Source organism: Panthera leo, chromosome D3 (genome assembly GCF_018350215.1).
Source record: "Panthera leo isolate Ple1 chromosome D3, P.leo_Ple1_pat1.1, whole genome shotgun sequence".
Lineage (NCBI taxonomy): Eukaryota > Metazoa > Chordata > Mammalia > Carnivora > Felidae > Panthera > Panthera leo.
Genome location: NC_056690.1, coordinates 7,793,006 through 7,810,443, shown reverse-complemented (window position 1 = coordinate 7,810,443; position 17,438 = coordinate 7,793,006). Strand labels below are relative to the sequence as shown.

The 17,438-nt window shown below is 44.8% G+C and overlaps 1 protein-coding gene across 7 annotated transcripts in view; it reads right to left on the bottom strand.

The window, feature by feature from the left end:
• Nucleotides 1–17,438, bottom strand: part of KDM2B (lysine demethylase 2B) — a 153,999-nt gene that overhangs the window by 32,610 nt on the left and 103,951 nt on the right. For all 7 annotated transcript variants that reach the window (XR_006195534.1, XM_042911461.1, XM_042911462.1 and 4 more), the window contains one exon: nt 15,813–15,899. Coding sequence is in view for 6 of the 7 variants with exons in the window: in XM_042911461.1 (XP_042767395.1) it covers nt 15,813–15,899 (87 nt within the window). In the remaining variant the exon portion in view is untranslated. The remainder of the gene's footprint in view (nt 1–15,812; nt 15,900–17,438) is intronic.

Sequence of the window (17,438 nt, the reverse complement as noted above, 5' to 3'; positions counted from 1 at the left end):
TCCAGACAATAACAGCAGCTAATATTTACTAAAGCATGATTGCAGGGCTAGAGCCAGTGGTAAGTGTCTTGTAGACATTATCTCATTATTCCGTATACTTTTTTTGAAAGAGAGGGTGCAAGTGAGTGAGGCAAGGGTAGAAGAGGCAGAGAGAGAGAGGGAAAGAGAGAAGAGAGAGAATCCCACAAGGGGCAGAGAGAGAGAGGGAGGGAGAGAGAAGCGGGGCTCACCCGAAGCGGGGTTCGAGCTCCCCAATGCAGGGCTCCAACTCACCAACCATGAAATCATGACCTGAGCCAAAGTCAGATGCTTAACTGACTGAGCCACCCAGATGCCCCTACCTTTATTTATTTTTTAAGTTTATTTATTTTTCGAGAAAGCACATGCACACAAGTGGGGGAGGGGCAGACAGAGAGAGAGAGGGAGAGAGAGAATCCCAAGCAGGCTCTGCACTGTCAGTACAGAGCCAGATGTGGGGCTTAAACTCAGTGACCTTGAGATCATGACCTGAGCTGAAATCAAGAATTGGACGCTTAGATAGAGCCACCCAGATGTCCTATGCCTTTTTGTTTGTTTGTTTGTTCATTTTCTTTCAGAGAGACAGAATGCATAACTGGGGGAAAGGCAGAGAGAGAAGGAGAGAAAGAATCCCACGCAGGCTCCTTGCTGTCAGTGCAGACCGTGAGATCATGAACTGAACCGAAATTAAGAGTCCGGACACTTAACTGACTGAGGCCCTTATTTATCCCATTAAACAGCCCTATCAGGTATGTACCATTGTTCACCCATTTTATAGATGAGGAAACTGAGGCATATTGCTGCTAGGAAATGAAAGCACCTGGATCTGACTCCGCAGGCAGCTGGAGCCTAGAGCCGAGAGCCTGGGGCTTGGGCTGTTAATCACACCGCTCTGATCCCTCACGCCAGAGCCAAGAGAGGATGCCAAATGAGATCGATACAAGCATCCAAGTGAAAAACTCAGACTTCTGTAGAATTAAATCCACTATCCCTTATTAAATTTTGCAAATTCTGTATTCTCGGTTCAAATTCAATTTCAAGGCAGATAGGTATGGTTTTGGTAACCAAACTGGTGTCTGATCAATCATCTGTCAGGGGCCAGGTCTGGAAGTAGGAAATCAGGAGTGAGACATGATAATGCAGTGGATCCTCTCCAAACAGTAAGAAGGCTCCTGCCAGCCACTATCCTAACACCTCTTCAAAATTCCTCTTTTGAGGGGTGCCTGGGTGGCTCAGTCGGTTAAGCGTCAACTTTGGTTCAGGTCACGATCTCACGGTTTGTGAGCCCAAGCCGCACGTCAGGCTCTGTGCTGTCAGCTCGGAGCCTGGAGCTTACTTCCGATTCTGTGTGTCCCTCTCTCTCTGCCCTTCCCCCGCTCACACTCTGTCTCTCTCTCTCATAAATAAATAAAATATTAAAAATTTTTTTTTTCTAATTCCTCTTTTGACACTTGCAAAGAACTTCTTACTCCTCCCCTCGGTCAAGTTTCCTTTAGCTAATTGGCACACACAATTATCCAACATTTGTTTTGTATTAAAAGCGTGCTGGGCTGTATATAAAATACATTATGCTAGGGGCACCTTGGTGGATCAGTCAGTTAAGCATCCGATTCTTGACTTCGGCTCAAGTTATGATCTCATGGTTCATGAGTTTGAGCCCTGCATCGGGCTCTGCACTGTTAGTGCTTGGGATTCTGTCTCCCTCTCTCTCTGCCCCTACCCCCTTGCTATCTCTCTCTCAAAATAAATAAAAATAAGCTTTATTATTTTTTTTTTAATTTTTTTTTTAACATTTATTTATTTTTGAGACAGAGAGAGACAGAGCATGAACGGGGCAGGGGCAGAGAGAGAGGGAGACACAGAATGGGAATCAGGCTCCAGGCTCTGAGCTGTCAGCCCAGAGCCCGACGTAGGGCTCGAACTCACGGACCGTGAGATTGTGACCTGAGTTGAAGTCAGATGCTTAACCGACTGAGCCACCCAGGCGCCCCAAAAATAAACTTTAAAAACGATTAAGGGGTGCTTGGGTAGCTCAGTCGGTTAAGCATCCAACTTCGGCTCAGGTCATGATCTCGCAGTTTATGAGTTCGAGCCCCGCATCAGGCTCTGTGCTGACAGCTTGGAATCTACAGTCTGCTTCAGAATCTGTATCTCCATCTCTCTGCCCCTCCCCTGCTCTCACTCTGTCTCTTGCTCTTAAAAATAAATAAACATTAAAAATTTTAAGAAAAAATGTATTCAGAAATACATTATGCTAGCCCGGGACCAGCACAATTGCCACCTAAAAATTTAGTGTTTACATTGTGCTTCTAGGCTTATCCTTTCTCCCTCATCTTTGACCCTCAGAGCTGAATGCTCTCCCAGCTCCACTTAGCCAAGGCTTATATTCTTAGAAAGAGCTTCCCAAAGCTGATGCCACCCGAGCAGTTGGTGCTTGCCCTGAGCCAGGAGGATCCAGAACTTCCACCAAGCAGTGAAGAAATAAACAAAAAACAGATGGGAGGCGAATCAGCCTTGGTCACAGTCGGCACCCACTTCCCTGTTTTCTCTCTGTCATTTAATTTTCTGGTCTGCCTATCAGATCATGACATACCAGGAATGACCCCTATATGCTGAGAGATTGTGCCCAGAATTAGCCACCTAAGGACACTGCAGGCTGTCCCCAGTGCAGGCACAAGCCCTGAGCTTATTAGGTTAAAGGAGGGGAGCCATCTTCTCTATCCCCATTTCCAGGAACAGGGACAAGTTGCCCGCTGGACTCTGGACTTCCCTAGGACAAGGGTTTCTCCTATGTGTGGCCCCTTTCCTTGTGCCCATGTCACAAAGGGCATGGCTAAAGCTTGGGAACATTATTTTCCAGAGGATCAAGGCAGGGAAAGAGAATGGATTCTCTGTCCAGACCAGTAACTGGCTGGCACAGTCCTAAACCAATGGACCCCATTTGTAAACATGCCCCTAAGGAGGGAACAGAAATGACAGAACAGGCACACGAAGGGGTAGCTTCCCAGCACAAGTAATAATTTATACTTAACAAGCACCAGGGAATGCGTGCTTCAGTTATTTTACTATATTTTACCCTTTGTCTCTGTTTTTCAATAGGTTTTTTTCCCCCTTAACAGCAAAAGGCGGTCTCTTGGAGAGTTATTTTTCTAATAAAATGTAAATAAGAGGATTTTTTACATTGTGTCACATAGCAACTTAGGACTGATTCCAGGGTTGCCTGGATGAAACTACAGTTCAAAGAGTGTCTGTATGACCAGCCAAGGGCTGCAGTGATTTCTGCCGAGGAAATAATAATGTTATTTAATTGCTTTCTATTTTCCCCCTGGAGAGTCATTCATTCCACAAGCATTTAAAAACCATGTATATTTGTCATATGGGTCCTTTAAACAGACTGAGCTTTCTTTTAAATGGGGTTCCTCTCCTAATAATGTCTCCTTACGTTACCAAAATCAACCAACAAATATTTACATTCACTGGAAGATTTGTGACCGGGCACAGGATTTTTTAAAGATTAACTAATTTAACAGGTGACCGGCATTGATCTGAGAAATGTTTTCCCGCCATCCACCCCATTTCCAGTTCATTCGCTGACCTTAGGAAGTTACTTCCCTTCTCTACTCATTGCCCTACAAAAATCCAGGCTAAGGCTGAACACTCAATTTGGACGAAATAAATGAGTTCACTTTACAAACCCCTCTCCCCTGGGGCTCCGGAAAATAGGAGGGGCTAAAAATACTAAAATGCCAGCATAATTCTGGCCTACAACCAAGACTTCTGTACTTTAAAAATATTTCTTCTTAACAAGACCACATCTCCCCCCTTCGTTGCTTTCCTAATGGACACCCATCCCATTATGTATCTCCCCATCCTCCAGAGAAACACCTTACAGAATCAGAATAAAAAGTTCTGCATTTTCAAAGTTTTCAAAGGAAAAAGACTAAATCCCAAGATTACTTAAGATGGGATGATAACATAGACAAGAGGTAAAACAGGAGTAAAATTAAGTTCATCACTGATTAGCAGCTGTTTACAATAGCCAAAATGTGGCATATCCATGCAATGTAATACGTATTTTTTTTTATCCATCATCATTGAGAGTGATCTTAATTCCTATTCCTGAAAGGTAACCTGGTTAGGAAATGTAGGCCCTAAACCCTGGGGCATGTTGAAACTAACCAAACCAAAGAGACAGTTGAATCACCTCTTAAATGAGCTGCTAACAGGCACTGTGGTGACCTGTTGGGCTCTGATGGTGCTTTAAAGACTTTAGGGAAGCCTGACAAATGCAAATGTACAGTGGTTGGTGTGGCTGGGAATAGGGATGGGGAAACACACTCTCTCTCTCTCTCTCTCTCTCTCTCTTTCTCTCTCTCTCTCTCTCTCTCTCACACACACACACACACACACACACACACACACACACACCCTCTGGCTGCAGCCATAGCCCTCTCTTCATTTACCATTCTTGCTTTTCTTTGAAAATGGCTCATCTCCAGCAGGCCAATTTGCCTTGAAAAGCCCCCTGGATCTATGAAATTCCATGAGTTTATCACGACACTCAACATAGAAAAAGCCTGACAAACTCATCTGTCACCATTTGAAATGGCCATTAAACCAACTCCTTATTTTGAAAATTGGTATTTAAAAGGGGAAAATTGAGCATGTATATGGTCTTTTCAGGAGGAACTGTATTTAAGGGTGGCCCTAATTGATGAGGGAAAACTGTAGGGAAAAAAGCCAAGTCAGTGATGTAATTCTCAACAATTTATATCAGTGATTTATTTCTCAATAAAATTTGGGGGAGGGTGTGCCAGCTAATTCACAAGGGAGAGCATGATAAACTAAAGTTCCATTTTCATCTTTTGATACAATTATTGACACAGGAAAGAATGAACAACTGGTACTGAAACCATGAGTGAATGATGGAGGGAAGCAGGGAACCAGGGGGCCAATGGATCCCCTTCCAGATTGTTCTCTGGAAGAAAGAGGGACAACCATAACTGAATAATGGGGTAACAGACCACCATCACCTTAATCCACCATTTATGATATTTAACTTTAACCAAGCCTTTAGATCTCATTTCCAGTTTACAGAAATTACAAGAGCTAGGGGGAAAGTTCCGTGACACCACAGGGAAGCAATCAGAAAAATTCACATAGTGGGATCCTCTGGAGGACACATGGTTCCATCTTCTTTACAAATCAATGTCCTGAGAAAGGTCTAGATTGAAATAGAATGAAAATAGATTCAATGTACCGTCCTGGATTGGAGCCTGGTTTAGATAAAGCATCTGCAAAGGATAATTTGGGAAATCTCACTATAACCAGGCACTAAGTGGTATTAAGGAATTATAAATTCTGGTAGGTATAACCCACATGATTTTAGCTGTGTAGAAAAATATTTTTCTTTTTCAGAGATGTAAACTAAGCCCTAAGTATTTAGGAGTAGAATGACATGATGTCTGTAACTTTCTAAAGAATACTTCAGCATAAAAAATAAGGCAAGTTGAAGGGGTGCTTGGGTGGCTCAGTTCATTAAGCATCTGATTCTTAATTTCAGCTCAGGTCATGATCTCACAGTTTGTAAGATAGAGTCCTGGGTCAGGCTCTGTGATGACAGTGTGTAGCCTGCTTGGGACTCTCTCTCTCCCTCTCTCTCTCTCTGTGCCTCCCCCACTGGTGTTTTCTCTCTCTCAGAAAAAAAAAAAAAAATTAAAAAGAAAAAAAAGAAGAAGGCAGGTCCCCCATTCACAGACAGGACCAGAGGATAATATTTTAAGTAAACAAACAAATAAATAAAATGGTTATTAAAACAATCGATTTTATGTTATATCTATTTTCCCACAATTAAAAAAAATATGATAAGAATCAAAGAAAAGGAAATAAAAGAAACACCCTCCCTCAGGAGAATGGATATATCAATAGGGAATGCTCAAACCAATAAGCCTTGCTCCACGGAACCATCCTGTCCCATAAACATTAACCAAGGGAGACATGCATCTAAATGTCTCAACTCCTTCAGAGTGTTTTGCTGCTTAGTTCTTTACACACACTGGCGGAGAACTCCAGTGGGTCAGAGTGGGTGTTACTCCAGCTGTCCCTTCTCACCTGCTTTCTTCATGTGTGATTAAAGTTCCCCTCATCAACAAATACACTTGCCCTTGTCACCTTTATAACAAAAAAGCAAAGTTAAACGATGTAAATACCTCACCTGTGTTCACCTACTCGTGCCTTTTTTTTCTCTAGATCACCTAAATTTGGAGAACACATTACCTGGCAGCATCACGCGATCACACACACATCCATCCTTCTAAAAAAGCCAAATGAACGGCGCCTGGGTGGCTCCGTTGGTTAAGCATCTGACTTCAGCTCAGGTCATGATCTCACAGTCCGTGAGATCAAGCCCCATGTCAGGCTCTGTGCCGACAGCTCAGAGCCTGGAGCCTGCTTCAGATTCTGTGTTTCCCTCTCTCTCTGCCCCCCTCCTCAATCAATCAATCAATCAATCAATAAATATTAAAAAGCCAAATTATGGGGGGGGGGCGCAGAAGAACATAACTTATTCCCCATGTCAATGATCAAGTGTCCTCCTTTAACATGGGAAATATATGATGACATTTGACAATAAGAAAAGTCCGAGGAGGGGCACCTGGATGGCTCAGTCGATTGGATGGCTGACTTTGGCTCAGGTCATGATCTCATGGTTTGTGAGTTCGAGCCCCGTGTCGGGCTTGTGCTGACAGCTTGGAGCCTGGAGCCTGCTTCGGGTTCTGTGTCTCCCTCTCTTTCTGCCCCTCCCCTGCTCGCACTGTCTCTCTGTCTCTCAAGAACAAATAAATGTTAAAAAAAAATGTTTTTAATTAAAAAAAAAAGAAAAAAGAAAAATCTGAAGGATAGGCCATTGTTCCAGAAATAAAACAAGGATAATGGCAGGCAATCACTTACAGTGCCTGCCTGGCTTTCTAATTACCCCACCAAAGGCAGGAGCCCGCAATATTTCAATTGCTTTCCAAGAATTTGTCTTTGGCGTTATTAACACAGACAGCTGAGCAGGTTATCAGACTAAGAAAGAAATCCTCGGCTGCAGACTTTAATTACAGGTTATTTTAGCTGAACGCTGACTTAAAGTTCAATAAAGCAGTTCTAAAATGACACAGACGATGGCTGAGAAATTCCAGGTGATTTCTAAGTCCAGTGGGATAAAGAAGGTTGTTTAAATCTGAGGGACAAAAAAAGGGTCCAAAAGTACCCATGAGCAATGAACATTCCATTTAGCATTCTTTCACAGTTGGCTGGGGCTGGGACATAAAAGTTGCAGTAAGGAGAGATCCACATTCTCACCAAAGAGACATAGGTAGAAGAAAGACAGCTAAGAGCCTGAAACGGATAGAGTCTGATTTCATCTTTTAGATATGCTGCGAAAACCTGTGATCGAGTTCATTCACTCAACAGACATTTCCTGGGTCCTTGCTATCTGGGAGAAATCGTGCATGACAGGATAAAAATGGAGAAGGAAAAAATTAATAAGATGAGCTCCAGTCTCAGGAAGCTGGTGAAGGCCATAAAATGCAGAGTAGAATATAGACGTCCAGCGGAAAGAGAGACTGGGGAAGTACAGCCGTCAGGATCTTGGCAGGAAATGGATGGTACCCTGGCACCCTCATACCAGGTCATGTGGGAGAGTTTAACAGAGACTCGGTTTGCAGAGGGTAAGTGGGGTTAGGGAAATCTACAAGGCACAGTGTTGCACCTCAAGCCTAGCAACGGCCATGAGACATTTCCTCCCTTTGGCTGATGGGCTATGAGAGCGAACAGTTACTGGACTGGAAATGCAGAGAAAAAAGTTGGAGAAGGCCACAAAACAGGAATCGTGGCCTTCAAAAGAAGGAAACAGCCAACCTTCAATGATCCCATGGGGAGGAAGCTGGGGGAATAAATACCCCAGCCTCTTTCTCCTCCCACATTTCCATCTCATGCTGGTACTTCCCATTGGCTGAGCCCAACCAGAAGCCAGAGAAGGCAAGAAAGCCCTTTGATGGAGCCCACTTTTGGAGCAGGTGGGAGAAGGCTGGAGAGGGGCTCTGAAGGTACAAATAGAAAACATCCAGCCCAGGAAGCTTCCTGGTGAAGAAGTTTGGCTGGGCTTAGAGGTGGAAATTTTGTACATGGGGAAATAAGAAGGGCATTTCCAGAAGGGGAATAGTGTGAGCAAAGACCAAGGCAACTAAATGGAAAATATGGAGTAATTCAGTTCCCCTGCAATGTTGAGGAGATGAGAGAAAATCATGAGATTCCATGGCAGAAACACAAGTGAAGACTTGGGCACTTGGGACCGGGTCAAGGATTTGGGAGATGATTTAAAGATGGAAGGCTTGACAAGTTTATAGGCTGAATCTTTTTTTTTTTTTTTTAATGTTTATTTATTGTTGAGAGAGAGAGACAGCGTGTGAGCAGGGGAGGGGCAGAGAAAGAGAGGGAGACACAGAAACTGAAGCAGGCTCCAGGCTCTGAGTTGTCAGCACAAAGCCTGACCTGGGGCTTGAACCCACGAACTGTGAGATCATGACCTGAGCCAAAGTCTGGTGCTTAACCGACTGAGCCACCCAGGTGCCCCTATAGGCTGAATCTTACCTGCCCCAAAATTCATATAGTGAAGTCTTACCCACCCTAATGTGTCAGAATATGACATCGAGTCTTTACAGAGGTGATTTAGTTAAAATCAAGCTATTAGGGCCCTAATTCAGTATGACTGGTGTCCTTATAGAAGGAGGAAATTTGGACACAGACACGTACAGAGGGGGGACAATGTGAAGACACAGGGAGAAGACAGGACGCTTACCTACAAAAAGCCAGCAGGCAAAGCCACAGTTCTGTCCTGCCTAGGTCTCATGTGGTGTGCTCTAGAAGCTTCTACCCTCCGGCTTCGGTTCACTCCACCAAAAAGGGAGGGTTCTGATAAAATCCCTGTCATCCGGCTCGCAAAACCATGTGAGTTCAGCCACAAACCGATTTGGAATCGGAGCTCACAAAAACTGGTCCAGAGACCTGAGCCCCAGCTTCTCCGTTCACCACCGATGATTTTCTTCCAACTGGATTTTTCTACTTGTTGATGTTGTATGCAACACTCTCCAGAATAAGCAGGCTATTTTTGCGGGTACTCTTTCATCACAGGTTTCTGCTGCACTCCTGGGAACCTGCTGGACTTCACAGATGACTCAGCTGTCACTGAGGAAAACCCTGGGGATTCCAGACGAGGGGCCCCAGATTGTTTTCCATTTGCTTCCCCTCGCTGCAGCCTACCCACCATCCACTGGTTTCTCTTGCCTTTCTCTGCTCTCCTGGTGCCAGGGCTCGCTCACTGCCAGCTTCCTCCCTGCCCGTGAGCATTACACCCACCGGCTCTTGGAGTCTGCTCTCAGGAAGCTGAAAAGACTGGGCACCCTTGCCTCCTACCCTGACCCAGAAGCAAAGCCTGTGGCCTCAACAGCCTCAAACCCTCAGGGGCACTGTCTAAGGCAACAGTCACCCACAGCACCCGGGACTTCTCCTTTCGGGGGAGTGAGGAAGGGATAAAGGAAGAGAACCACTTTTTTAAACAAGCTCCCCCGTAAGGGTATGCCGGCCATTTCAGAAAAGCCATGACTACTTAGGGGAGAATGAAGTCACTAGGGTCTTTGCTTGAGATTAAGTGTTTGCACCAGCCAATAGTAACTGAAGGATGGGAAATGTCTCTAAACTCTTCACCCCCTTCCCCTGCTCCATGCCATTCCTTCCATATCCGCTATTTCCATAGAGACCATCACCAGCCTTCTGGAAGGCAAATTCAGGGTTGTCAATTACTTATAAGCCATAATTGCAAAAAATCACATTAACTATCACTGACTGATAGCCTACTGTCGAGGTATTTTACAGACGGCATCTCACAGCAACTCTACAGGAAAGGCACTATTAGCCCTTTTTACAGATGAGTAAACTGAGGCTCAGTCTTGCCTACAACCACACAGTTGGTGGCAAAGCCTGGGTTCAATTCCCAGATGCATCTGACCCCAGAGCCCACCCTAGTCACGCATGAGAATTGCCTGCAAAGTGTCAAGAAAGTGTAGACCTCTCAGGCCCCACCGCAAACCTACTAAATCTCAATGTCCCAGACCAGGCCCAGGAAGCTGTATTTTTTTTTATTATTTTTTTTTTTTACAAGTTCCCCAGGTAAAGCTGATGCCAGCAGCCTGAAGACTGGCTCTCATTAGACCGCAATGCCTTTCTGGGAAACTACCTGGCCCTGAGTAGGCAACAATAAAAGGCAGGCATTATCGTCATCTTCCTTCTCCTCGTCATCAATTTAATTACTCCGGGGGTGACAGGAATCGACAGCAGGGCAGAAAAAGAACAGGAAGTACACGGGGCCTCTTTTTATTGAATTATGTGCCTTTCTTTCAGGTAAGGGCTATGTGTCACACCAGAGGGACCCCACACTTATCAAGCCTCCCAGATCTAAATGACCAACTGCAGAGGAAGGGGAAGAGAAACAAAGGGGAACCAAGAGTAACACAGACATCAGGTGTGTGTGTGTGTCACTTCCTGCCGTGGTTCCTGCGTGGCCCTGTAACCTCCCCATAAGGAAGCCAATCCAATAACTGAAAAGGGCTGTCCCACGTCCCCTGTCAGGGTACTTGTGCATACACACTCCAGCCTGTCTGCTCCTAACTCCAGAAAAACTGTCAATAATTGAAATTCACGTGGCAGCCCAGTTTGGCCACTCAAGCTGATGGGTTAAGACGCAGACAGCTGTGGCTCAGTCTTCCCTCCTTCCTCAGTTTCCCTCCGTGTGAAAGCACCGGCAAGCTAGCTGGGTAGAAGTGTCTGGCTGGTGAGCCGAAGGTCAACTTGCTAATAAGACTGAGGTCAGAGGTCAAGCCTCAAAGAAGCTCAGTTCTCCTGGCTCGGTTCCAAGGTCACAGACAGGCCCCCAAAATCCTGCCACCTGGTCATAAAAGAGAGCAGCCAGAGTGTAGACGGATCAAAACAAATCCATCACCACTGGTGGGAACAGCCAATCGGGGGAATGGTGACGGATGGTGATTCAGTAGCATCTTTGATTTGAAAGACACGACATCAGAAATGACCTCACAGCACCTAATCAGTTCCAGAAAAGGACTTTGTTCTCCAGGAGACAAGGTGGGAGATCAAAGCATTTCTTGCTAATCATCATTTAGCATTAATTACTTGTTAAGTAACCTGACCCAGACCCAATACCGCTCCCTACCTCGCATCCTGACAGCCTCAACGAACACCCTTGATCTTTCAACCCAACCTGCATCAAATTGGGAGCAAGCGGACTGCAAACCTGGGAACGGACAGACCCCGGGCGGCCCAGGCAGTCAGTCGTTCAGTTACTTCTCCTTTTCCTGTGAACTTTTTAACCCCACCAGCCAGGAAATGCATACACAGGGCAGCGGGCATCCCCGCCCCCGCTTCTCCACCACACTGCACGAGTTCCTCAGATCTGGGCACTAACGCCTCTCCATTCACCAGCTGTGTGGCCCAAGGCATACCGGCATCCCTCTCTGAGACCCCGGTTTCAACTGCACGCACAGAGATAACGCTATCCACACTTCCCAGCCTCGTTGTAAGGATTAAACAAGATGTAAAAAAGACCTCTAAAGATTGGTCCATACATTGTGTAGGAAACTACAGGGGGTTGGGGCTATACTGGCAATAATTTATTTCTAGAGCTGAGTGGGGGCCATGGAGTTCATTATTATATTACTTACATCTTTTTTTGTGGCTCTGAAATAATGTATGATAAATGCTACAGGTTGAATTGTGTCCCCCCGGCCCCCCAAATTCTTATGTTGAAGCCCTAACCCCAGTGCCTCAGAATGTAACTACCTGGAGATAAAGTCTTTCAGGAAGTAACTAAGTTAAAATGGGGTCATTCGGGTGGGTCCCAATTCAGCAAGACTGACGTCCTTATAAGAAGAGATTAGGACACAGGCACACACACAGGGCAGACCACGTGATAACACAGAGAGACAACAGCTATCGACAAGCCCAGGAGAGAGTCCCCAGAAGAAATGCATCCTACCAACTGACTTCTGGCCTCCAGAACTGTGAGAAAATGAACGTCTGTCCTCTAAGCCACGCACACAGTTTCTGCAGCCCTTGCAAACTCACACAATAAACCTCAGATGAGTTGTAGAAACCATAAGCTAAATGAAAACGAAAGAGACAGTACTAATATGGCTCTAATCAAAAAGATGGATAAGGGCGCCTGGGTGGCTCAGTCTGTTGAGCGTCCAACTTCCGCTCAGGTCATGATCTCGAGGTTCGTGGGTTTGAGTTCTGTGTCGGGCTCTGTGGAGACAGCTCGGAGCCTGGAGCCTGCTTGATTCTGTGTGTCTCTCTCTCTCTGCCCCTCCCCCCGCTCGCAGTCTGTCTCTCTCTCTCTCAAAAATAAACATTAAAAAAAAATTTTAAAAATATAAAAGACGGATCATAAGTGTTGGTGAAGATGTGGGTTAAATTGAAACTCTCATACATTGCCAGTGGGAGTGTAAAAGGGTGTAGCCACTCTGGAAAACAGTCTAGCCATTCTTCAAAAAGTTAAACACAGAGTTACCATGTGACCAGTCAACTTCACTCCTAGGCATCTACCCAAGAGATATGAAAACATGTATCCACACAAAAACTTGTGCACGAACGTTTAGGGCATCATTATTCACAACAGCGAAAAGATAGGGACAGCCCAAAGGTCCAGCAACTGGACAAGGGATGAACGAAGTATGGTCTACAAACACAATGGAATATTATTCAGCCATAAAAAGGAATGAAATACTGACAGACGCCACTATGTGGGTGAAGCTTAAAAATATTATACTAAGTGAAAAAGCTAGTCACAAAAGGTCAAGTATTGGATAATTCCATTTACATGTCCAGAACGGGCAAATGCATAGAGACAGAAAGCAGATTAGTGGTTGTCAGGGGCTGCGGGAGGGGAAGATTTAGGGGTTGGGGACTGGTTGCTGATGGACTTTCTTTCAGAGGGCATGAAAATGTTCTAAAATTAGACTGTGGAGATAGCTGTCCAACTCTCTGAATATCCCAATTATACTAAAAAGTGAGTTGTACACTTTTAGCGGGAGAACTGTACGGTAAGCAAGGTGTATCTGTTTCATTATAAGGTGTTAAAAAAAAAAAGACTGGTACCCCCAAAGTATTGTTTGGTTTAGTATTGTTAAATCTCGAATGTTCTCTCTTCACTGTCTAACCAGCCGAAGGGCTTCAGTCTCTCCCCCACCCCCAGATTTGATATTAGCCACGTGACCTTGTGTATAGACCCGTGCTTATACACCAATCCTCCACAAAAATCTTAGATAAGGGCTACTCCCCCCAGAAGCCTGCTTCCTGTTTCAAGCCCTTTGGAGGAAAAGGGCAGAGGGTTGATTTTTTTTTTTTTTTTTTTTTTTTTAATGCCTATAAGCCTCTCAGGAGTAAACTGAGGGTCTGAGGCACAAAGGACAGGACACATCAGTAATCCTGAAGTGCTTTCCCCCAGAGAAGTTCCTTTGGACCCCTCCATTAATTCTGAGATTACAATGGGTCGTGGCAAGTTTGTTTTTTCAAAGCCCATGTTCTGTAAACCCTAATCCCTCCCCCAAAGCAATTCCTTAGCCGGGAGGGGAGCAGGCAGTGAGGCAAAGCCACCATTTCCTCTTCAAGTTCAGAGCAGCCGTGGGGCCCGGCGAGGTTGTTGCAAGGCGCTATGTTTGCAGGTACAGTTTGCGGTCTGAGCAATGGTGGTTGTGTTTCTTGCCCATGTAGGGGAAAGTGAACATTAAAACCCCACTCACTTCCATGGATCGGGAAACTAATGGCAGAAGCTATGAAAGTGAATCCTTTTTCATTTCTACTGCCACTTAAATTCCTACTAAGCTTCAAAGAGAATTAGAATTCAATACCCACAAGTAATAGGGGCCATCTTCCCCAGCAATTCTACATGTAGGAATATACCCTAAGGAGATAATCAAACAAAAGTGGAAAGAATGACCTAAGAACATCACTGTCCAATAGAAATGTAAAGTCAGCCACACATATACTTTTATATACTTTTCGTAACCACATTTAAAGAGGCAAAAAGAAAAAGGTGAAATTAACATTAATAATCCATATATTCAAAATATTATCATTTCAACTAGAGTTGCCAGATTGAACAAATAAAAATACAGTACACCCAGTTAAATTTCAGATGAACAACGAATAATCTTTTTTAGTGTAAGTATATGTGATATGTGGGCTATATTTACACTTAAAGTTTGATTTGTTGTTTACCTGAAATTCAAATTTAAGTGGGGATCCTTTCTAAAATCTGGCAATCCTAATTTCAACATGCAATCAATATAAAAAACAAATTAATGAGTAATTTTACAGTGTTCTTTTTTGCACTAAGTCTTTGAAATCTGTTGTGTATTTTATACTTCTGACGCATCTCAATTTGAGCTTGTCATATGTCAAGTGTTCAAAAGCCATACAGCTAGCAGCTACCATTTTGGACAACACAGATCTAGAATATTCCTCTAAATGTTTCTTATAAGAGCAAAAAAAAAAAACAAAAAAAAAACAAAAAACCCAGAAATTGGCAAAATACACATCAACAAAGAGGCTGCTGAAGTCACAACTAACATTTAAAGAGCCGTAACCACTGGTCACTCCTTGTCCTAAGAACTTTGCATACATCATTCCTTTTTTTTTTTTAATAGTTAACCAGAAACAAATTCAATAATGCATTATCTCATCTAGTCATCACAACAACCATTTGAGTAGGTGCTGGTATAACCCTTTTTTACAGATGAGGAAAGTAAGGGCCCAGGGAGCATCTATAACCTGCTCAAGAAAGTGGTGAGCTGAGTATCGGCAGATGGGCTGATACATACATGTCCTACCCCAGCACAGACTTTGGAACAAGACACACCAAAATGTTACTGGTTTTCTCTGGAGAATGGACTTTGAGGTAGACACTGGTTAACAGTCTAGTCTCTGCTGTCAGACCGATCACCTTGCCCTCGGCTCTGCCAGGTGCCCTCACAAGTGACCTTACCTTTCTAAACCTCAGTCTCCTCATCTGTAAAATGAGAGTCACAAGTGTCTGCCCCACAGGGCTGCTGGGAATCTAAAGAAGATAAGGGATGCAGGGGATGAGGCAAAGCAACCTGCTCCTGGTAAGCCCTCAGTGACATTACTGTCATACTCCCTAGGGTCTTGGTCCTTTCCTATTTGAATAGACTTTTTCATGGTGAGCATCAATCAGGTTTACAAAGAGAAAAAAAGTTACTTTCAAAAGAGAGGAAAGAGTCCTTGAAGCAACTGGAGGAAAAAAAGAAGGAAGGAAGGGAGGGAGGGAGGGAGGGAGGGAGGGAGGAAGGAAGGAAGGAAGGAAGGAAGGAAGGAAGGAAGGAAGGGAGGGAGGGAGGGAGGGAGGGAGAGAGGGAGGGAGGGAGGGAGGAAAGGAAAAAGGGAAAGAAGTCACCTAAAGAAGGGGATAAGTGAGCCATCATTTCCCCACAGTTTTCTGAGTGGCCACCAGGTGGCCACCATTGCCTGCAGTTTCCACAGCTAGGGAAAATGATTCCTTTCAAAAAACAAAAATTTGCAATAGACAAATCACCAAAAACATTCATCTTAACTGGGGTGCCCTAGGCCGGGAGTCCCCACTGAAAAGCTGCCCACACTCATCTTACAGGAGATGTGAAAGGCAGCGGAAATGGTCCCTCAGCTGCGGGCAATCTGCGTCTTACCTTTGGAGTCTTCTTTGGCCAAGTGACTACAGGGACCCCAGTGACGGCCAGACTGGGGTCGTCGTCTGCATGCTCCTTCAGGACATTCTGTGGCCAAACAAAGGAGCCATATTAGCCCAGAGTAGAGGGAAGGTCTCTGAAGGGGGCTAAGACTGGACCTAACCCAGTGAAAGACTGATAGGCCTCTGCAGTCACCCACCACCCACACACTCAGTAGAAACCAAGTCACCAGGGTCCGTCAGAGACCACAAGACACACAACATCCTCCTTTCCAAAAAATGTTTAAAGAGTAAATCACTCACCTCCCTATGACTTCTATGAAAGTATCACTCACTGATCATATTTATAATGTGCCAAATATTTATCTCCAGCACCAGGGACTCACACACAACCTCATTCAATCCTTACCAAGTACCCCGGGAATGGGCTGGGCAGTGCACTAAAATACTCCAATGTACAAAAACTCAACTATGGATGCAGAGAAACAAAAAAACAACACTAACCACGAGGTCTTGACACCTGTGAGACCTGACTCAGCCAGTAAGTCATGCGTATTCTATTCCCCGTGTGTAGAGACATGTCACTGTTCATTACAACATGGGCTTCATAAACACTGGTAGATACTTAATCTGGTTTGACCAAGGATGGAGTCATGTGGCCGCAAATGCCAGCAGAAAAGTGGGCTGTGATAGACATACATCCAGGCTGGGCAAGGGTCTCCCACATGGCACACTGTGTTCACATCTTTGTATGTCATCTGAAGGCTTTTCAAAGGTAATTCTGACTCTACCAGATTTCGGCCTTAGGTGGTGACTGATTTGAGAACCTCATCCAGGTGCAAGATGCTACTCTACTGAATTATCCCTGACTTATAGGCACAGCAATCAAGGCTCAGAACGATTCAAAGGCCTCGGACGCTGCCCCAGACCAGGAGGGCAGAGCCCCTGAACTCACTTTCTGGCTCCAGACTTCCCGCCCCAAGACCACTCCACACATGGGTTTTTTAGTTGCATCCGCAATGCACCATTAGCCTTTAGGGACAGTCACAGATCTGTCACTGGCCTCTTCCGACCTTGACCATTAATTTTTGTGCTGTACAAAAGCATTCCTGCAAGGACATTTAAAAGCAGAGAAAGTTGCACAGGAGAACTTAAGAAGAACAGAAGAGCTCAAAAGAGAAATGTAGGGAAAGAGTATTTTAACTCACTTTCCTCATCTACCCACTGGAAATGAATCCAACTCACTTGTAATTTATTCCATCTACTGTCTTAGTTTTCCTCGTGTTCCTTTGGTTGCCAGATTTTTCAAAACTTACCTAACATCCCAAATCCACCTCCTCTGTCCATGGGAGGTGGCAAACAGGACAGTGATCAAGGGTCAGACTCGGGGCTGCCTGGGTTCAATTCTCAGCCCCTGCAGCCTTCTCCAAGCCCAGAGTCAATGTCACTGATTTATAAATGCTGGGTTTTTTTAAATTTTTTAATGTTTATTCATTTTTTTGAGAGACAGAGACAGAGTGCGGGTGGGGGAGGGGCAGAGAGCAAGGGAGACACAGAATCCAAAGCAGGCTCCAGGCTCTGAGCTGTCAGCACAGAGCCTGATGCAGGGCTCAAACCCACGAACTGT